The 22,475-nt window shown below is 38.4% G+C and overlaps 1 protein-coding gene across 1 annotated transcript in view; it reads right to left on the bottom strand.

Moving 5' to 3' along the window:
* The window catches only part of loxhd1b (lipoxygenase homology PLAT domains 1b), a gene marked incomplete at its 5' end in the record, with an annotated part of 39,166 nt that extends 17,538 nt beyond the window's left edge, over positions 1-21,628 (bottom strand). Inside the window, 33 exons of the mRNA XM_082554314.1 lie at positions 1,013-1,139; positions 1,240-1,449; positions 1,531-1,685; positions 2,173-2,335; positions 3,112-3,228; positions 3,313-3,494; positions 5,371-5,535; positions 5,632-5,760; positions 5,854-5,958; positions 6,060-6,205; positions 6,367-6,500; positions 8,770-8,921; positions 9,972-10,290; positions 10,405-10,565; positions 11,047-11,239; positions 11,943-12,139; positions 12,218-12,294; positions 12,584-12,744; positions 12,869-13,023; positions 13,122-13,257; positions 13,477-13,563; positions 13,667-13,827; positions 14,503-14,638; positions 14,723-14,863; positions 16,091-16,200; positions 16,519-16,642; positions 18,417-18,565; positions 18,691-18,789; positions 18,929-19,113; positions 19,205-19,285; positions 19,532-19,543; positions 19,712-19,826; positions 21,388-21,628. Of these exons, the coding sequence (XP_082410440.1) occupies positions 1,013-1,139; positions 1,240-1,449; positions 1,531-1,685; positions 2,173-2,335; positions 3,112-3,228; positions 3,313-3,494; positions 5,371-5,535; positions 5,632-5,760; positions 5,854-5,958; positions 6,060-6,205; positions 6,367-6,500; positions 8,770-8,921; positions 9,972-10,290; positions 10,405-10,565; positions 11,047-11,239; positions 11,943-12,139; positions 12,218-12,294; positions 12,584-12,744; positions 12,869-13,023; positions 13,122-13,257; positions 13,477-13,563; positions 13,667-13,827; positions 14,503-14,638; positions 14,723-14,863; positions 16,091-16,200; positions 16,519-16,642; positions 18,417-18,565; positions 18,691-18,789; positions 18,929-19,113; positions 19,205-19,285; positions 19,532-19,543; positions 19,712-19,826; positions 21,388-21,628 (4,825 nt within the window). The remainder of the gene's footprint in view (positions 1-1,012; positions 1,140-1,239; positions 1,450-1,530; positions 1,686-2,172; positions 2,336-3,111; positions 3,229-3,312; positions 3,495-5,370; positions 5,536-5,631; positions 5,761-5,853; positions 5,959-6,059; positions 6,206-6,366; positions 6,501-8,769; positions 8,922-9,971; positions 10,291-10,404; positions 10,566-11,046; positions 11,240-11,942; positions 12,140-12,217; positions 12,295-12,583; positions 12,745-12,868; positions 13,024-13,121; positions 13,258-13,476; positions 13,564-13,666; positions 13,828-14,502; positions 14,639-14,722; positions 14,864-16,090; positions 16,201-16,518; positions 16,643-18,416; positions 18,566-18,690; positions 18,790-18,928; positions 19,114-19,204; positions 19,286-19,531; positions 19,544-19,711; positions 19,827-21,387) is intronic.
* Between the last annotated feature and the right edge of the window lie 847 nt (positions 21,629-22,475).

Raw genomic sequence — 22,475 nt, forward strand, 5'->3', positions numbered from 1 at the left:
AAAAGCATACAGCTGTTCTTCTTAGACGAAACATGTTGTGTTAATTAATGAGCCTTTAAGGTGTTTGTAGATGCTTTTCTTTTATTAAGGCTACATCAGTGTTATTCTAGTGCTTTAGCACACACATACTATCATGTGCAGCCAAAGAAAGAGAGCAGAGGGATGCTTGTTTTGTGTCTTGTATCATACAGAAGAACAGAAACAGCAACGTTTCAGATCAGAGATTTATTTTGCCTGAGGTAGAGCAGTTCCACTACTAATCAGAAGGTCAGTTGTTCAATCCCTCCTCCTCCTTCATTCTGCACGTTGAAGTGTCCTTGGGCAAGATACTGACCCTCAAATCCGCCTTCCCGTGCATCCTTCAAAAAGTGTGTTCGTGTGTGTGTTTGAAAGTCCTTAGAGGCAGAAAATATAGCTCAAATGTGTGTGTGAATGTGGGTTGTAATAATCAATTGCTTTGAGTGCTCACTTAGACTAGAAAAGCACTACATAAGTACCAGTTCATTTAGCATCCCTGGTAGAGAGGTACAAAGAGGATTATAGAGGATGAGGTTACAAAAGGTGTCTGAGCCAAGCTATCTTTTTTGTCTTTTTTTCTCATTTTTTGAAGCAATTGTAGGTCTGCGTACTACAATTTTGTGGATGTCTCTGCTTTCCTTTCCACACTAAAAAAAGTCAGAACTGCATTGGCAGGACTTCCAGAAGTCTCAGTTTTAGGAGTGCTGTGGTGAGTGAGTTCAGGCACAAGGCGTAACTTTGGTAAGTTAAACACTTTAAAATGAAAGCCACCAAGCACAAATTTCTTTAATGTTGGTTAATTTGGTGTAAATATTAGGGTGAACTATGACCTGATTGATATTACCTATATTTATCAAATTTCTATAAGTTTGCATTGATTCTTCCTGTTGATATTGTGGTTATTTATCATGTTGAATTTCAGTATTTTTTCCTGATATTTGTGTCCACTTCCAGAAACGTCATTTCACAAAGAGACACAATGAATAGACCTTACTTGGACCCTCTTCAACCACTACTGCCTTTTTCTTCTTTTTCTTCTTGTTGGCATTCTTGTCCAGTCCCAGTTTGGCCTGAGCAATCATTTTGCAATATGGATCAGAGCTTCTTTCACCCTCATACCCCTGAAACAGGCACAAAATAAACACAGCTATCAATTTTCTTTTCTGGAATAACTCTGACATACAAAGAAGAAAATAATAAAACACTGTCTTTAAACACAACCTTGACGTAGAAGGTCCTGTCTATTTGTTTGTCCTCTTTCTTCGTTGATAGCCAGCGCTCACACAGGAACATGTATACCTCTTCTGTTTCCACATCCAGCACCTCCACCTGGTCCAGGTACCAATCAGCCCCAATCATAGAGTTGTTATGACGAACACGAATCTTAAACACCTGCCCCAAATCCACGGCCTCAATATTGAACTTATCCACCTAAAAGGCAAAAGGAATTGAACAGATTTAGATTTATTTTTGTGCAACATCACATAACGATTCGCACTTCTCCTCTAATACCTCTCCTCTCTCAAACTTGTTCTTGTTATTCTCAGATTTGGCGAGTTTCCGCTCTCCTGTGTCTCCCAAATCTCCATAAATGGTGAGGAAAACGTTGGCATCGGTCCCTGCTCCGTACATATCGCCTGTCCGCACAGACACCGTGTATGTGTGAGCTGTGAGGGAGGAAAATTTTTGAAGTCGGTAAATGCAGACCTTGTTTGCTAATAGATTTTTTTTTCCAACTGTGTTGTTTCCAGTCTCACAGCGTGTCTATTTATACAGCAAAATGTCTCAAAAAATTTGTACAACATGCAGAGGGTTGGTGTGACAGAAGAGGATGCTTTGGATAGTGCGAGATCGGCTGTGGTAACCCCTAAAGAGAGCAGCTGAAAGAAGAAGAATGTCTCAAAATTGGACTTTAAACCGTTCTCCCCACTAACCCTTTCAAAACTGAGTTCAGCTTTGAAAAAGTGCATGCTAGAAGAGCATATTAGGATGCTGAAAAGCAAAATCTACCAAGGCTTATATTGCTCCATGCTAGTTCAACATCTTCACCATGCAACAGCTGAAATACAAATAAGCACCTCTAATGTTTCCTTAGACAGAGCACTTGAAAGCAAGTGTAGTTACATTCCACCGGTGACATAACTTTCAACCTACTTTCCAAAGCATCTTCCACCTCAGTTTCAGTCGTTTTCAGTGTCCCATCCCTGAGGAGTTTCTGTGTGATGATGTCTGAGGGGACAAGCTCCCTCACCGTCTCACCATCATCTTCAGACTTAGCTAGCCAGCGCTCGCAAGGGAATATAGTCGTCTCAGAACCCTGCCATTAAACACACACAACTCTTCAGTCTGGCACCAGCTATGTTTCTCTAGCTGAGACTCAATGAACTGTGTGAGCCAGAAGATGTTAAATTATTAATTTGTTAATAATTTAATGAGGCCACAGACAAGAAATCTCTTAACGATGCACTTACAGTGCATTGCCTAAAGTATTCACTCATCTGCGTTCAAAGGCATATGAACTTGAGTGACATCCCATTCTTAATCCATAGGGTTGAACATGATGTTGCAGCTATAATAGCTTCAACTCTTCTGGGAAGGCTTTCCACAAGGTTTAAGAGTGTTTTTATGAGAATATTTGACTACTCTTCCAGAAGAGCGTTTGTGATGTTGGATGAGAAGGGTGCTGTCAGGACTCTGTACAGGACAATCAAATTCTTTCACACCAGACTCGCTCATCCATGTTTTTATGAACCTTATGTGCCTCGGTATGTGCTCTGTGATTTTATGTGACCTACCACTTTGTGGCTGAGCTGCTGTCATTCCTCAATCGCTTCCACTTAATAATAATAATAACAGTAAAAGTTTAATGTGGAATCCTTAGTAGTGCTTGACTTCACAGAGCTCCTGAGAGCAACCCATTGTGTCGCAAATGTTTGTAGAAGCAGTGTGCATGCCTAGGTGCTTGATTTTATACACACACCTGTGGCCATGGAAGTAACTGGAACACCTTAGCCATGATTTGGATGAGTGAGTGAATAGTTTTGGCAATATAATGCCGCTATTATGGTGTCATCTCATGTGGCTTTTGCTTACCTTTCCTTTCCTGAGCTGTCGCCTGATCTCCACTCTGTCAAGATGCCATCCAGGATTGGTGCCGCTGTTGTCATGTCCTATCCTGATTTTCTCTATAACATCACCAATGTCCTCCAGCTGTTTAAAGACAACTTATCATTCGCAAACCGGCCGCCACTTTTTGAAAAGCTCTATCAGTGAGTAGCCACACATTACACTTACCTCCACAATAAACATGTCTTCAGCTCCCCTCTCAAAGCACAAGCGTCGCTCTCTCTTGTTGACACACAGGTGCTTCCGCTGAGTGCACACCCCCTTATGGCCATACAAGACTATAAACACGTCAGCATCTGTTCCCGCTCCAAATACATCGGTGGTGTATATCTTTATCTCATAAGGCACAACTGAAAAAAATGGAAAAGCTTTTTTGTTGACAGGTAAGGTGGAAGAACCCTTTTTGAGCCGTACACACACTGGTCCCATCATCGTTTACACTTCGGTTTATCAGGTGTCAGGTACAGCTGACCACTTGTGTTCAGATTTCCTTTCCTTCTTTTTAACCAAGAGTCAGCAAAGAAAACAACTATTTTAAGACTTGTAAAACACAAAAGCTGCATGAAAAAGAGAAAACAAGGTGTTACAATCTTGTTGTGGATGTATTAGACGCACTACAAAAAAATGTCAGTGCGTCAAAGACTGAAACTGCTTTGGCGGTTTCACCATTTATTGATGAGCAAACACTATCATGGTTAACTCATATTGATGACGTAGGAGTGGGTATATTTCAACTTAATATTCAAAAGCTTGCGTTTTGAATTTCAGAGGCCACAAGTAAACGTGTATAATAGTCTTTGTTTCTATCCCACCTTGATTACTTGTCTGTTATTTGGTTTTAGTGCTTCAGAAGTAAGACCCTTGCTCAAAACAGAGCTACCCCTTTTGCTCTTCACTGAAGGACAGTGTGGGTGGGAAACATGCCAGGCTGTCATGGATGAAGGTGGAGGACAGGCTGGCATATAATCTAGTCTTTTATATAAGAAACATTTGCATTTTAGGAAAGGCTATATTAGTATTCACAGCTAACGTTTACAGTTATGACACCAGACGTGCTTTTATGCCTTACAGAAAACATATCAGACTAAACTATCTAACTGTAATAACTGTCCATCATTCTTACTACAAGCATTGATAAGCAATTAAAAGCAAGAAGTTTAGGAAGAAAGTCGTGTAGTATATGTGGTTATTTATCTGTGGAGAGGGATCACAGTTGTGCTAGCTGATAGCATAACTGCTGGCTTAAAATGTTTTTATTGTCACTGATGACATTTTTCTGTTTTAGTGTTAACTTGTTGTTGAAACTCAAAGGAATCATTTGATCTTTTAATACATTTGCTGTCCTAAATAGTTAACATCTAACTGGTAAGATACTGAATGAAAATACAAAGTAATGTGTAGAAATTATATCTATAGATAATTGCTACTATAATATCCTGAAATTGGTTGAACTTTTAGAGCCTGCTTTATAAAAATGCCCTTATATTGAAGGGCATTAAATTATCGTCATTGATTAAATAATAACAGTCTTTGAGCCCGCTTTATAAACTGCAATATTATTTATTTACTTTCTTGTTGTTTGTATAAACTAACTGACATGAATGGATCATAATGCATAAGTTGAGTTTGCATACATATTGATAAAAAACAAACTATACTCTATAAGTCAATATTTCGGGCTGTTGTCTCAAACTTTATCTCAAAATTTGGATTTATTAACTCAAACTAATGAGAAAATAACTTTATCAAGGGGAGGCTGGAGCCTATCCCAGCTGTCATAGGGCGAGAGGCAGGGTACACCCTGAACAGGTCGCCAGTCTAACACACAGACACAGACAACCATTTGCACTCAAATAACTTAAATTCTGAGTAATTTTGTCTAAAGTTTGAGTGAGTAAGTCATAATCTTTTTTTGGAAAATAACCTGAAATTTCGACTTAGCTCTGCCAATCGAAAATGTTTTTTTCAAGGGCAGAAACAAGCCTTCATTGGAGGAATGATAATAAAAAGACAGGACACCACTGCAGCTTTATAACATTCATTACAGGTTGGAGTTAAGCACCATTCTTCAGGCAGACTGCTTTAAAATACATTTTACTGCTAATGCTTCCGCTCTTTTATCAGAGTGAAATTTTGCATAAAGCACTTTTAGAGGACGATTTCTCAATAAGCCTACTCTACGTTTACTAATGGATTTGAGTGCTTATATCACTGCTGTTCACTCACATGGTGTGCAGAATTCAGTCTGTAAGTCAGCAGGATAGAGATCCCTCACAGTTGCACCATCATCCTCCCCTTTATCCAGCCAACGGCCACATGGGAAGCGCATCCTCTGACCCTGTGAAGGGGCATCAATGTCGATCCAGTCCAAGAACCAACCAGATGAACCCCCTGATTCAGAAAAAAAAAGTTTATTTTTTTTGTACAGTGCAGTGCTTATGTATATGACTGCTTTGTTTGTTTTTGGACAGTACGTTCTTTCCCCACCTGAGTTGTCGTGCCCGATTCGAACTTTTACCAGGTCGCCCAGATCCACGGCCTCCACAGTGAACTCATTGATCATCCCCTGTTCAAACTTATTCTTGTAGTTTTTACAAGCCTTTAGATTGATGATCCCTGTGGGTGACATGCAGATTTTTTTAAAATTCTGATATTTAGCCAGTAACAGGGATGCCACCATAATGCAGGGATGATGCTGAATTATCGCACCTGTGTCATCATTTTCACCAAAGAGGATGGCGAAGACGTTGGAATCAGTTCCAGCATACTTCTTTTCTCCAGTTTTTATCTTAAGAGTATATGTAGTAGACATAGCTGCAGGATAAATTTATCATATAAGTACATGAAACTTGTCATATTGGTCTTCCACTAATCTTATCCCACTGAGGCGTAAACAAGCTTTGAAGCTTCATTACATTTCTGCTCCAGGCCCAGAGTACCACTCGTGCCCTCATCATCATCATCCTTCCTCATGAAGGCCTCATCCACGGGAACCAGCTCTCTCGCTATCTGCCCGTCGTCTTCATCAACTGCAAGCCAGCGGTTACAAGGGAAGTAGTATCTACAGAAGAAACACCTCTGTTCAACACTCCAAGATATAATCTTGTTAATTTACTCTCCTAATCACACAAAATCTTTAATCCTTGTTTGCTGTAGGATTTTTCTGGAATCCAGCTGAATAACTAAGCAAAACCCACATGGCTGTATGTTTGTGGCACCTACGTTGTATCCTCTTTTGTGTCCACTATTTCAACACGATCCAGGTACCAAGAGGAGTAAGACTCAGAGTTGTCATGACGGATTCGTAGCTTCTTCAAAGGGCCCAAATCAACGGCTGTCACGATGAAAACATCCTCCTGCAAAATGCAGCAACTAGATGTTTTACAAATCACTTTTAATTTAACTGTTTTTATTTGATAGTCCAAAGTGATACCAGAGCAGAAATGAATCGGGACTCACAAGAGTGTTAACTGATAGAAGAGAAGTTGGTTTGAAACAGTACTGAAATATATGAAAGCTTTGAAACTTTACAAGGGAAAGACAGAAAATATATGAAAATGGAATGCAATCCATCCAGAGTTGCTACAGTATATCTGACCACATCACAAATATATTATTAGAAGAAGCATGTAAGCAAAAACAAGGTAATATGAAAACTCCCTGTTTCTGCGATGCTGTGTAAAATGTAGAGAAGAACAAAATGCAAAATCCCATATTTACCTAAAAATAAGTCAAAGACAACTTAAAAAAAACTTTAGTTGAATTTGATATGTATATTATAATGTTCCCAAAGTCTTGAAAGTAGGCAGGGTAGTTCAACAGACTCTTTTACTTTTGTTTTTACAATTGAGTCATGTTGTTCACGTCACAGAGGTACCTATATGTGGTTTGACATTGTCCTGAGAAATCATCATCTGTATGGCTGCATATGATTTGGAATCATCTGGTGGGATTCATATGTTTCTCCATAACTTGTATGTGCTCTTCAGCCTTAACAGTGCCTACCATGTGCAAGTTACTCATGCTTTTAGAATGCACACTAATATTAAGTCATACAGTTCCTCACATTTTTAGAGAGGAGGAAGTGATGGGCATGTTTTCCATCATTTTTATCATTTTTAATTAAATACACTAAGTGATTTGCAAGTCAATTCATTTTTTTCACCTTTCCTATTATGTTAAAAAAGGAGAAGACGGCTGGTCATACTCCACAGAAAACAGTTAAATGAATATGTGAGCTGCAGTTAAATTTCTTCATGGTAATGTGACAAAGATGGCACCATTCGTTTGTTCCCTTCTCCCTTCCACTTGCCACTCCTGGATTTATTTCTGTCTTCCCGAATCATCTGAAAACAGTTGATGTTAGTGACGGGATCTTGAATTATTCTTGAAGATGTGTTTCTGTGACACTCAGTATAATACACACATGAAGGGCCCCTCATTTCTCACAAAAGCTGTTAGCCTCTCTGTGGTCCAGCCATCTCACAGGCATGACAGTGTCTGTTTTCTGGGCCTGTTTCTTTTCCCTTGTAGCTTCCTTCTACTTCCACATCCCCTGCTTGTTATCCTCTGATTTCTGCAGGGATGTCTGTTGTTGTTATTCCGGTCGTCATGCAACTGCAGCACGTTTAATAAAAATGGTAATAAGGGGTCGAGAAAACAGAGCAGGTCTCCCAAGCAACATGTCCGGTGATGGCATAGCTCAAGAAAAAAAAGGTACTAGCAATAAACGAAACAAACCAAGTGTGACAAGAAAAAGTAAAAGAAAGCAAAAAAGGAAGGAAGAAAAGGACAGAGAGAAAGAGAGGTGGGGTTGTTGAGGAAATATTCAGTTTATTTCACTGTTAAGGCACTCACTCATGAGTAAAATATAGTATTTTTTTTTTTTACATTGTATCACATAAAAGTATTTATTTATTTATTTATTTTTAAAAAAAGAAGAACAATTCCTTTACAGAACTGAGGGTGACACTGTTTATTCAGGAGCTTTAATTGGTCATAAATAAACTCTCTTTCTTAAATTTTGTTATTATATATATGCCTCTTAAAGTATCTTTAATGAAAAAAACGATTTTAAACAGAACTAAACAGAGAAAAGGTGTAGATGTCTGTCAGCCACAGACCAAACATTCCCACTCACCGAATGGACTTTTTACTTGTGTCTTAGAAACAGACCCATTTTCCACTGAAGTGAGCTCTATGTTCTTACAGGGCCAGCTGTGATAATTAATTAACAGGTGTGGATAAAGTATGGAGTAAAAGTAGGACGGGTTCAATGACGCAGAGGACTCCTGTGAGTCCAAGCCGGCTTGCCTGCAGGAGTGTTTGTAACCCTACCAGAATATGCTCCCACCCACACCTCAGTGGAAGACTCATGTTGCGCGAACATGGTTGAATCTTTGACTAACTGCTGGTTAATTTTCAGCATGACACATTTTTGAACAAATGTATAAAGGTGTTCAGCTGTGATGAAAGCTACTAAGATATTTTTTTTAAGAATATCAATTCGTAGAACTTGCCACAATAGAGCATAATCACAAATATAATCAATTGACATCTTTAAATCTAAATCATCATTTTTATAATCATACAAATTTAGAAGTGATTGTGTATTTCCTTTATTACCTGCCCTCCCTCAAATTTATTGATGTTGTCAGAATTCTTCAGGCAGCGCTCTCCAGTGTCTCCGTTCTCTCCATAAATATTAATGTAGACATTGGCGTCGGTCCCGGCTCCCATCATGTCACCAGTGAAGACACACACTTCGTAGGTGTTGACTGTCAGACAAAACAAGGGTTCAATTACTAACACCTTGTTAACCTGTCATACATGCCCTCCAAGTAAATGTGTGAACCAATTATGGCTAAAACACAACACTGAAGACACAATGAAGATGTCGTAAATAAAAATACATTTCAGTTCTTTATTGCTTATTAGCTGTAGCTAATTGAAATTTCTTAAATGACTAAAAATGGGATAAGGTGGTACTGGGAAGTCTTGTTCAAAAAGATAAATGCAGACAGGTGGGTGCTCACTGGAAAACTGATAGAAAATACATCTGCTTTAAGCCTATGTCTTAAATTAATTAACTATGTGAGGAGAAGGGATGCATATGGGAAGAAGAGGTGCTCTTTGAATAAAACAGACCTTTTCTTCTCTCTAACTTTAAAGACATGATGTTAAATCTTTTAGTTTTGGTTGACTTAATAATATTATTACGTGCAATGTAATCATGAATTTCATCCAGCACTGGTATGCTTCCTTTGCTCTGAATGCATTATTCATGTGAAAAGGCATTTGAATTCAGTGCAGATGGTAGATTACCTCCATGACTAGATTTCCACATAGGGAGGTAACTAAGGATTGCACACAGTCAGTGAGACTGCAAAAAGTCATTAATAATATAAAAAAAATTATAATGAAAATCTCACGCATTGAAACTTTAATATGCTCCAAACTCAGAGAAGTGTTTAAAGAACATATGCAATTTCTAAAAATGCATTTTATGCTGTTGCATTTTTGATATAATTTAAAGAGAGGGTTCATGGACCAGCGAACAAAGCTGTGTTTGCCTGACTCTATCCGTGCATGAATAGCAGCTCCATTTTGTTGCAGGTGGTATATTTGAAAGAGTGATTTTGGTGCATTTTTATTGTGGAGTATGCACGGAGAAAAGGGTTTTGTTTTGTACTATGTTGCAAATCCATGGCCACTGAACTACCGGGAATTACTATTATGATGATTATTACTATCACATATATCATCATCATCATGAACTGTGTTAAATAAAACAGTTAAAACTTTCATTTAGCTTGTTCATTTAGTACCTTCCATCTCTTCTGCATCTTCAGGCAGCAGCTCCACCACCAGCTCGCCGTCCTCCTCTCCCCCAGCCAACCAGCGTGAACAGGGAAAATGATATGCCAGCACCACTTCTTGCATCTCCTCGCCACCCTCCTCATCCTCATCTTCCTCTTTCTTCTTTTTCTTCTTCTTTTTCTTGTCCTCCTTTTTCTTCTCCTTGGGCACCAAGGCCATGATGAGATGTTTCACGTCCACTGTCTCCAGGAACCAGCCAGATCCAATGCCGGCGCCATTGTGACCGATGCGTATCTTAAAGATCTTTCCGACATCTTTGGCCTCTATCTGTCAAACAATTGAAAAGTTTTGATTCAACATTTGGACACTTAATTCTGCATTCACGTTAAATTGTTGCAATAGAGTTGGAGTTTTGGAAATCATAAAATCCAGATTTGAAACCTTAAATATTTCGGTGGTATTCCGTTCAAAGTTGTTGGATCTGCTTTCCAGTGTGATAACCTCCGTCTTCCCCTTGTCCCCGTAGATTTGGATGAAGACTACAGCATTTGTGCCAGCAAACACCACATCTCCGGTCACGACTGTTATCTCATAGTTTATTACTAGAAAATGTAGATCGATGAATGTGAAAGTGAACAGAAGTATTTTTCATGCAGCAATGGTGTTAACACATACTCATATACTTAACTCATATATTTAAAACGCCTTACATAATAATTCAGTTCAGTGTAATTGTTTTTAAATAGTGGAAATTCACAATAACTTTTATCTCAAGGTACTTTATATTGCAGGCCCCAAACCCTACAGTCTAAAAAATATTTTAAAATAACCCAACAAAGAGACAACCCCCTATGAGCTTGCACTTGGTGATGGTGGGAAGGAAAAACTCCCTTTGAACAGGAAGAAACTTCCAGTAGAACCAGCCTCAGGGAGGGGCAGCTATTTGCTGGGACTGGTTGAAAGAAAAGACTCCATTATTAACCTTGGTAGGTGAAGGTGACTCCCTATTTGACTTTTGACTTACTCACTCATTTAAATACTGTTTATTAGTGTTTTTCTTCCTGTGCTTAATGTGTTGCCTACATTGTTCTACATCCAGGATCTCGCTTGGGTAGAGCTCCACCGTTGTTTTGCCATCGGCCTCATCTTCGTCCAGCCAGCGGTGGCTGGGGAACATGTAATTCTTTCCATGGACTGGAACCAAAATTTGAACACTGTCCAAGAACCAGCCCGCACGCATGCCTTTGTTAGTGTGGCCAATCAACAGACGGTTGATCTGGAAGAATAAATAAATGACACCAATTACATTTTAGACGTTTCACGCAGAAATTCTGAAAGTTCACAGGAAAAAACAAAACAATAGAATCTGTGTTATGTGTTTTTTCCATTTTACTTTAGCAAATATCCTCTCATATTTGGAGCAAATTGAATAAAAAATCATAATAATACTGACAACTATTGTTGCTAAGCCACTGTCCACAAACAGACACTACAAACATTGTTTCTATGATGTGTTTGTAACAGTAACTAAGCAACAGTAATTAGCAGTAAGGGTACAAATGCATTTAGACTACAGTTAAGATCTTTTTTTATTAGAATACGGATAGTATTATCCTATAATAAAATAGAATGAATCACAAAAGGCTATGTGTCTTTCATAAGTGAGAATAGGTCTTTAGTAAAGCTTTTCATAATACTGCAGTAGTGTGTAAAAGTCTCCAGCCACCTCTTATTTATAATCTTTATAATTTGCAAGGAAATTTGGAAAATAGGTGCAGAGATTTATTGAAAAATGTGCAAACCTACATGAAAATATGTGCTTAAAACACAGTCTGTACAATTGAAACAAGGGAATCACCTTTTGGTGCATAAAAAATTACAAAAAAAAGTCAATTTTCATGGAAACAAAATATAAAGAATTGAAGGGGAAGACTTATGCATAGTACTTTACATTGGCATCAACATCAAATGACAAAAACCTGTCCAATGTCAAAGGTTTCCACTGTGAAGATGTCAACGCGGCCTGTTTCAAAGTAGTTCCCCAGGTCGTTGGCAGAGACCACCAGCATCATCTTACCGGTGTCACCTTTCTCTCCATAGAGCTTCACAAACACATCAGAGTCAGAGCTACCTCCGGGGATGTCACCTGTCTTCACAGCGATGTGATAGTTGGTATCTGACACACACAGAGAACAAATATAAGCATGACAATAAAATTCAAACGTTACTGAAATGTCAGATTCCTTTAACTTACTGTAAAGACGCTGTCCTTCTGCAAACGGAACTAATTCTCTGACAATCTGTCCATCATCCTCGTTGCGGGCCAGCCATCTGCATGCCACATTCAGTAAACAAACTATTATCTCATCCATCACACACACACACAGTTTAACAACTATTATGTATATACAAAACATGTTTTTAGGAACATGTAATCATCCAATCATTCATTCATGTGCCAGCACTGCAGCAAATAAAATCTTCAGGATCAGGATCTTTAGTTTATGTGCACATCAAAATAAAGAAATGAGGCAGGCTGTCTTTAAAGATGTGTTCCTAACAAAGTGACTAGTTAGTGTCGATTTTATTTCCCCGCAACAACTGTGACTGATGAGAGCACCTGTTACAGGGGAACTCCACGGCATTTGCCTCAGCTTGTCCTTCCTCTCTTACAATCACTTTGTCAAGAAACCAGGCAGAGCCTCCACCTTTGCCATCATGTCCAATTCTCACCCTGCGGATCTGCCCAATGGCCACCGCCTCAATTAGAAACTCATCCAACTAGAAAAACACACAATAAGATTGGATGAAGATCAGTCATGTGACTTTTAAATGAAAAAACAAAACGAAGTGAAGCTTTCTTCGTGAGCTCTATGTTTAACAGTGCAGTGCTAAATATACATACACTTCCTTTCTCAAACTTGTTGACGTTGTTTTTGCAGTTGATCAGGTCCCTATCTCCGGTGTCCCCTTGGTCTCCAATTAGATTTAGAAAAACAGATGCATCTGTGCCGCTACCACCGACCGTCCCCGTGCAGACAGTTACTCTGTATTTAATCACTGCAGAGCACAATAACATAATTCATCGTCACTTACATTCTTCTTCTTGTTTAGCTAATAAGATTTGGATTGTTCATGGTGAATGTGGATATACACACAGGGCAGAGGCTCAGCAATAAGCTCTCCGGTGGCGGGAAGCTCTCTCACAACCTCATTATCATCTTCATTACTATCCAGCCACCGCTCACAAGGAAATGTATACTTCTCCTTCGTTAATGTTTTCATTAATGTTGCCTGAATGAATAAAGATGATATTGATTTTTGATTGTATCAGTTGGAGCTGAGGATGCTGATTTCTTTATATTAGCACCATTCTTGTGTTTGCTAGGCTAGAATGTCTAAAAACTGGCTGTTTGAGATTTTAGGATTTTTATGAAATCACTAGCAGAAATAGGTATGGAAATGTCACAGCTGAGATAATTTATCCGATTACTAGATTTGAGAAATTCTCACCTTGCTTAGATGCCATCCTCCAAAAGGATTCCTCTTTTCATGCCAGATACGGAGTTTGGTCAGTTTTCCCAAATCAGAAAGTTCAACCTGTGATTTTAAGTCAAGGTAAAAGTAGTTTATTACTGTGTGCAGCCTCAATATCTGATGTGCTGATACTAATGTGCGTAGCACTGAATTGTAGGATACTTACCATAAATCTGTCAACTTGTCCTTGTTCAAAATTGTCTGTTTTGTTGTCCAGCCTGATCTCGTCTGACTTGCCCTTTTCTCCGTACACCTGGAATGAGATATCAGCATCGGTTCCTGCGCTGGGCAGGTCCGACGTCCAGATCCACAGCGACCAGGGATGCTCTGAGGAAAAGTGAACTCAAATCATCATCTTAAATTAGGACTGCCATAGCTTTTCATACCTCAGAAACTAATGGTGTCCCACTTTCATCATCATAATTTGTTTGTCACTGTGACTAAGAGCTCATCCATTCTCCCTGATTGCTTTGGCAGAGTGAAATAAAGTATGCTTTACACATTTGAGGGCAGTAGGAACACGAAGTCTCTGGAAGGATTTTTTGACAAGAGTTTAAAGATGTCAGGGGAGCAGCAGAAAATGCATTTTTGCTCATTAAAAATCTTCTCAGGACGGAAACTACCATTTTGAGGTGATTGCAGCAGACAGCTCCCAACTGTGATTTTTTGTGATTGTGAATGGGCATGAAGCCGGGCAGTGAAGGAATGCCCACTTTACAAATTTATCTCGAAATAATAAACTTCTGCTGTTTATGTTTGTCAACCAGAAGAAAACTAAGATAATACATAACAAATGCAATCAGCGGTTACATGTCTTCAAAATAGATATTGGACTTAATTTCACTGGCAATTTCACACAAAGCAGAATAAAGACAGGCTGCCTACTGCGTCAGTATGCAAATTTGTGTTAGTTCATTTACTGAGTGGTTCAGGAAATAAACGTGGAAATGACAGCATTAGCTGCCACCGCTGACTAGCCGTAATTACTGACATTCAGCTCACTTTTCTGTCTCTTCTGCCTGAGTGAGACCATCTCGTAGAGCTCTCGCTCTATCAGCCCATCTCCCTCCTTTTCATCCAGCCATTTACTGCATGGGAAAGTCTGCTCTATTCCGGTGAATGGGCAGTAAACCACAACCTGCAAAGAACGCAAGTTCTGTTAAACTATTTAATTGAAAATGAACACATTTTAATGCATTTAAGGGTGCTTGTGGAAATGTACCTTCTCGCAGTACCACCCAGTACTAAGCCCTCTGTTGTCGTGTCCAATGGTGACTCTGCTCAGGGGACTGAGGAGTGCAGCAAGCTCGACATTAAAGATGTCTGTTAAGTCCCGTTCAAACTTTCCTCCTTCCAAAAAGACCTTGATTAAGCACAACAGGGAAAAGTTTAAGTCTGGTTTGTCCACAAAGAAAGGAAGAAATACTCCTATATATTTGTTTAATATGTGCATTGACGGACTAATCCTGGTCAAAAATGACTCCATGATTCCTCACAAGGTTCCTGGAGGCCAAGGTAATGTCATCCAGAGTTGGTATCTGGTTAGATACCATATTTCCAAGATTTAAATAAATATACATAAAATGGTCACACTGATTACACAAAAAGTACATTTATTACAAAAATACATAAAAATGAAAGTGATGAACTTTTAACATTAAGAGGCAACCTTGGTAAACTGGCAAACGTGACCAAAAAAAGTTCTTTAAATCCTACAATGCCAAAGAATTTATAGAATAAATAAAATGTGCTGCCTGGGAGGAAAAAGGGGTTTGCTCTCTGTATGGCTGTGGCAGCTATAGAGAGTAAAATCAACCATAGTGGATTCATCTGTAATTAATTCGTGCTTAGGTGGGGATGGTTTGAGTGACAAAAGAAGAGTGAAAGCGGTGAGGCAGCACCTCAGCTAATTGGAGCCACTTGACTGGACCAGTCTCTCAACTCAAGTCTTCAAAATGACCCCTCTTTTATATCTACTTTAGATTCAGGTAGTCGCAAAAAAATGGGACTAAATCAGAATAAAAAGTGCCCTGCATTAGACCAGAAAATCATTGAGTTAAAGAAAAACACCTGCAGAGACCCACTGAAGTTAAGGCCACTTTTAACAACTCTGTTTTCAAATGAATCAAGTTTAAGGCAAAAGTTTAATAAGGAAGATCTGCATTGACTCATCTGCCTAGATTCTTGGGTGTTTGGGCTGCTAGTCTATTCTGTCAAACTCAGTTCTGTCATCATCACTCTGGTCCAATTATATTCTTGCCCGCCTTCTGCGAGTCAGTCGGCCTCTGTTCTGTGCTTTAAACCTCAGCGCTCTTATGTCATTCTGTTTTTCAGACTCCACCTTCAATTCATCCTGGCCCGACAGAGATCCTTATCAAGTCTCCACAGGTCCTGTCCTACTTCCTACCACAGTTGGACTCTGCTCTGAGATCTGGCTTCATTGGTGTCTAATTGCCAAAAACTTTATTTATTTCAATAAATCATGCTCAGTTCCTTAAAACAATCTCTCCTCCTGGAAATGAAAATAATGATTCCTGCAACACTTATTAGTAAAATGCTTTCTGTCCTGTGTCTTGTATTTCCTCTTTACCTTCCCACTGTTCTTCAAGCCTTTCGTGCCGTGCATCACAATGTGGATTTTGGAGTTGGTCCCGGCACCCCGGATGTTTCCTGTCACAATCTGGACATTGTACACAATACCTGATGGATACAGTTACATGTTAGCTTATCACAGGTAGTGCCAGTGGGTCGCCATGGTTCACAGCACCCGTACTCCCAAGGATATGAGCAGGACCAGATAACCCAGATCTAAACAATAGTAGTCTGATCCAAGAAGTAATGCTTACACAGCTTTCTGGCAGGGTTAGTCTGCAGTTATTCATTAATAGTTAATAATTAATTAAAACTGAGGGAAACTATTTTGTAAGACAGCTCCGAATTGTCAACTATCCTTGAAGCTGCCATCGTGTAAACCAGTTGAATTTTCTCAGGCTTAAAAACCAATTTTCCAAATTTCACCTGTGGGCTGACTCCCTCCAACCAAAACATCCCTCTGGATCTTCCCATCATCCTCATCGATGGCAAACCAGCGGCTGATGGGGAATTCATACACTAGTTTGTTTCCAAGATCATCTACTATCACCTGTAGAAAAAAACTGCAATATTCAGTACAACTGGTCACACCGGAAACTACAAATATCAAAAAACCTAAATAAAATGAGATAGTGGTGCTTCATCTTCTCATGTGCTTGCTCGGTACAGGTCACATTAGTGCAATGCTATGATCAGTCTTACAGAGAAAGTTGCAGTAGAAGGATGAAATGAGGCAGAGCAGTCCGAGTTTCAAATTACAGTTTCTTAATTAAAGGCTGGAAAGCTGACTGAGCACATTTGTCTGCTGCTGAGGTGAAACATGCAAGATTGTCATTCAGTATCCACTTAGTGGCTGTTCCTTTCCTAGAGTGCTGAATGTGATGTTGACTGTTTTATTCAAATGTGTTTTGCATGCGCAGGTTTCCTTTTTAGCATCCATTTTGTCTTTATGCTCTAGGCAAGAACTTAATCTAGGAGGACTGGACTGCTCTTTTTATGGCACCAGTGTTTTTGTTGTGTGTGCAACTTGCACCGCAATCCTTAGACATGTGTTTTTATATGATATATATATAGATATTTGTATCAGCTTTACGTATTTCTTCCCCTAAGCTTTAGGGGATTAGTCTTGGTTAGTCTTGGGGGCATGGTGCACAATTAGTATTACTTCACCTGTATTCTCACTAGCTATTCCTCCCTTTTATGTTGTAGACTAAAAATCATTATTAGCTTTTATTAAGTAAGCATGCTCATATGTATCAGCGTATATTTGTCATTTGTCAATACATTGGTAATATAACAGCTGATAAATGTACATTTATGAAGCAAAGAAGAATACCACAAACACAACAACCAGCTAATCTGACCAGAATTGAACTTGAACTTTTTGGAACAATAAAAAAAAAGATGACTTTTAACTGCACTGTCATATTATTTTAGTAAGGACTCATAATTAACTTCACATAACAAATGTTATGGAAATATGTTTGTGTTTCATGTGTCTTAAAATGTTTTTGATAAAATAGATAAATCACCAAATATCGGTATCGGTCTTAAAACATCCGCAGTTATTTTATATGTGCTCGCTATCTTAGATTTGATTATGAATGTATTTTTGTATTTTCTGATAAACTGTAATAAAATGTCCATTTTTTTATTTAACACTGAATTAATGTATATTGCTTATAGAGGTTTCAGTAGCAATGACAAAAACAAAGCTAGCCTCAAATAAATGCTCAGAATCTTTTAGTCCAGAATTTATCTCAGTGTAATAAGTAATTTAGTGGCTGCACAAAACACATTTGAAATGCAAATAGAATATGACTCAGTAACATTGCCACTACTGATCTTTGGTGTCAGCCTGTGCTGCAGTAACCAACAAATCTACCGACTCGTCTGTCTGTTTGCTGTAAGGCAATCTCTTAATGGGGCATGGTGTCCCTTTACACAGCAGGTAGAATGAAGACATGCGTGTTTCGCGTGTCTGTTTGAATGAACTCATCTCTCACTGTATGTGTTGGAGGTGCAGGGACGCTGGTCTCGGATGAGACGGCCGACAGGAAACAAGAAGATCGCATGTCTTAAGTACGACTGCAGAAGCAGGGCAGCGGCACAGCAAGACTCTTTTGTTTCAAGATAATGTACAGTAAAATCCTTAATGTATTATATAACAAATGAAAGTCATTTTTCATTAACAATGCAAACTGACAAAGGGGCATATCTTTTGACCATTAGAATCATGTCAACATCATTTTATTTTACAGACTCATAGGGGAACAGTCTTGTAAACAATACCTGTCCTGTCTGTTTATGTGCCTGTTTCTTACCTTCTCCACAAACCATCCTGCTGAGGAGCCTTTGTTATTATGTCCAATGGTGATCTTTCTAATTTTGCCCAAGTTCGGTGCCTCGATGGTGAATTTGTCCTCTGTGCCCTTTTCAAAGTTATTTTTGTCGTTGTCAAGTCGCCTCTCCCCTAAAATAGAATCAATGAATAAATAAATAAATTATAGCAAACATATTATAGTTTCATTTATTCATTATAGTTTCATTAAAGTGCTTCTTTCAAACTTAAGTGACCAGATATGCTGCACGTGTTACCTGTATCTCCAAACTCCCCAAAGATGTTAATAAAGACATCTGCATCTGTGCCACTTCCTTTTACATCTGCAGTGAAAACACTCACAACAAATTTATTATCTGGAAAATTAAGAAAAAGTACAAAAAAGTCACAATTTTTGCAGAGTTTAAAGACAAACCTGATATATAAACTTCTTAAAAGCATGTCAGCTGCTAATGCCAACCAGATACTTAGAGGGTTTTATCTATGCATACATACATTTGGGTATGTCCATGGGGTCTATGCTGCCCAGCAGGTCTCTGATGTAAAGGCCATCTCCCTCTACCTTACTGAGCCAGTTATTACAAGCAAAATAGAACCTCAGATGAGGTCGAATCACATCCGTTACCACGACTCTGTCCAAGAACCAGCTGGGATTAAGGCCAGTGTTGTCATGCTCAATCCTGGAGAAACAGAAACATGTGGATAAATTACATGTTCCTGGTCAAAAAAAAATGGTTAAGGGTGTTAAAAAATATCTCATGTCTAACAAACCGTATCTTTTTCAAGGATCCAACATTGTGAGTTCTAATTCTGAACACATCTGTTTTGGCCCTTTCGAATGCTGTGCAACTCCTGAAATACCAAAAAAGGTTAAAATTCAGAAGTCACCTGAACGTCATCCTCTTTTGACACATCATACTATTCACTAAAAAATAAATACAAACTAATCAGAAGTAAAAATGTAAATCTAGGAGAATAATTACCAAAGTCATGCAAACTTTGAAAAAATCATGCAGTAAATGGTGCCACCAATAACCACAGCACAATCTGATGGCTAAGCTGTCACAGCAATTTTTTAACACAACAATAAATACATACTTCTTTTCTGTGCTGTGAAAGAGGAGGAAAGACATCGTTTTAGTTCATATAGAAAATAAATACTGAAATGACATAGGGTTTATTTTGAACTGGAGGCTCTTAGAGTAATCACTCTTTGCTGTTTATACGCTTGCAGACAAGCTTACATCTAAACTCCACTAATCTTTAAAGGTGACTTACTTGCTAGCCAGGTGGACTTTGGGTGTGATGCCATAATCTCCAAAAAGAGTAATAAACACATTGGCATCAGTGCCTGCTCCTCTCTCATCACCAGTGATGGCAACCACCTCGTACACTACAGGGTTCAAAAAGAAGAGAACAATAAAACCAAGTAAAGTGTGAAGATGCATTAAGGTATTGTGGTAAACATAAATACATACATACTAGGTGACAGTGTGCATTTGTGTTTTAGTACTTCTGGCCTTCTGAAACTTATCGTAAGCTTAATTTATTCAAACCCACACAGATGTTCCCAGTTATGTTTTCAGATAAGACAATAGGTTGCCAAATTTAATGCACTAATTCAAAAGTTTCTCACAGATACTTTGAAGCTTAAATATTTTATATAGGATAGTCACTGTATCCAATTAGATGATTATGAAGCAATAAGTATTGCTTTGAACTGGTCAAAAAGAAATATCATACTGGGCAAGTAAGCCAAGAATAATACTAGTGGCCACATGTCTGACCGTTTGCTATGAATTGTTAAGATGTGTCCTTTTTTTTGGACTATATGAGGCATGGAGTTATCCACTGTGACACACTATCCAAGATAAAACATACAAATCTTATGATTATTGCTTATTTTTCTCTCAAAATTGTCCATCATTTTGGTTGGTTATCATTGGAACCAGGTATAATGAAGATCTATTCAAGTGATGTGTTTATCTGATGAAGTTGAAGGTGTTTTAAATCTAGATTTCCATTTCTTATGTTTACTAATAGAATTGTTGGGGAGGGCTTGAGCTAATCCTTAGACAAAAAGGGGTACGGAACGAGCAGGTTACTCTACGTTCTCACATCCACACCTTCAGCCAGTTCAGGATCACCAATTAACCCAACAAGCATGTCTTTGAACTGTGGGAGGAAACAGGAGCACCCAGAGGACAGGCACAACTAAGAGCTGCTATCATGACATGTAACTGGTTAACCTGAGTTTTACTTAGATTATGAAAAAATATTTAATGATGAAACAACACACAAGTCGAATACATGACAAGATTTAAGATTAATTGTTCTTCAAATGACTTTTGATTCCACTCCACTACATCTAAATTAAATTGCTAAAACGAAACAAATCTCAAATATATATCTTTATATTTCTTACTTCTTGAAACAATAAGATTTATTTATATAATTAAATACTTTAAAGATAAACCTAAAATCCATCCATCCATTTTCTTTCACTTCTTTTGCTTGAATGTGAGTGTGAATAGCCGTCTAAACACTCAAATAAAGTGCTAACATTTAAAGTTTACAATATTGTGGTGCATTTCATTGTGTTTCTTTGTTTTTGTAAGATGATGTTTCTTTTTGTTAAGTTCAGTGTGACTTTGCTTTGGGTTGTTGTGGACTGGGATGGACGTGAAACCACCCCACGTAAAGATTAACGACATTATGTTCACTACGCCACTATGTCCATCCGCCTCATGAACATTAAACTAAGGCAGCGACACTGCTAGAGACAGTGAGACTCCTGAAACTGCAAAGATCCACCTGTCCTCTGGGTGTCGAATAACTTTCCTGAAGCAGAACTGACATTATATTGTCCTTGATTCTCCTGAATATACATATTTTACACCTGCTGCTCCCTCATCTTGAATTCTGCATTTTACAAGAGATGAAAAAAAGTTTACCTTTCTTTTTGTGATACTCATCCTCGTAGTTCTCCACTTTTTCCGGCTCGTAGGTACGAAGCTCTTTCTCATAGATTTCAACATAATTTTCAATCTTCTTCTTCTTGCCTTTTGTCTTCTTGGTGTCTTCATCACTGTCTCCCTTTACTGAACCTTTCTTCTTCTTGTCTTTCTTTTTCTTTTTCCCTTCCTCTTCTTCAGGGTCCTCCTCTTTCTTGGATTTTTTGTCCTTTGATCCCATCTTTGACTGAAGACTTCTTCTTTGTGGTTTCAATCACATCAGGAAACTTTTCTCCTCTTGTGCTACCCTTGGTTCTGCTGTCATTAACTTCATTATTGTTGCTGAATACTCTTTTGTCTTCTTAACCTGATTTTCCTTTTTTTTCTAGATGCTCCTCATATCAGACCCTGATTAGTCAGAATTACATCCTGCTTCATCCTTGTCCTTCTTCTTCTTCAGTCTCCTTTGACTCACTCATCTACTCATCTGGTGAAAAACCTGTTAGGTTTCCTCCACTGCTCTCTGACTTCTTTTTTCTTTTTTGTAGACATCTTAATTTATTTAATACCTTGTAACCGTAGCCAATTCCTGTGGCTGAAACTTGATTAAACTGACCCGTGACAGCACAGGAATGACCCACTGCTAGGACAAGTCTGACTCAGAGTTTACACAGTTTCTTAGTAGGTGGCTGGGGATTATCCTCTTTATTCATGACCTCATGAGAAATGATGAAGTAACCTGAGCAGAGCATAGGGCAGGTTCCCTCCCAGAATGGAGACCTGCTAGAAAAGTCCCTACAGATCAACGGCAGCAAGTAAATAAATGAAATGACTGATACATGTTAAATATGCGTCAGGTCACTAACCCTGTGAGTATTACATGACTGGTATTATATTACAGCCTGTTATTAAAATATAAACAACATTTTATGGTTATGTGTTATTCAACAGTAAAACAGATGTTGACTGTTTCGCATGTGCAGGTTTCTTTTTTAGCATCCAGATTCTGTTTTCTCTTTATGCTCTAAAACAGTAAAACAAAATATGAACAGAGTATTTTTAATTAATTTTTTTAATTAATTTTTAAT

The sequence above is a fragment of the Aulonocara stuartgranti genome (genome assembly GCF_965226115.1).
Source record: "Aulonocara stuartgranti genome assembly, chromosome: 12".
Taxonomy (NCBI): domain Eukaryota; kingdom Metazoa; phylum Chordata; class Actinopteri; order Cichliformes; family Cichlidae; genus Aulonocara; species Aulonocara stuartgranti.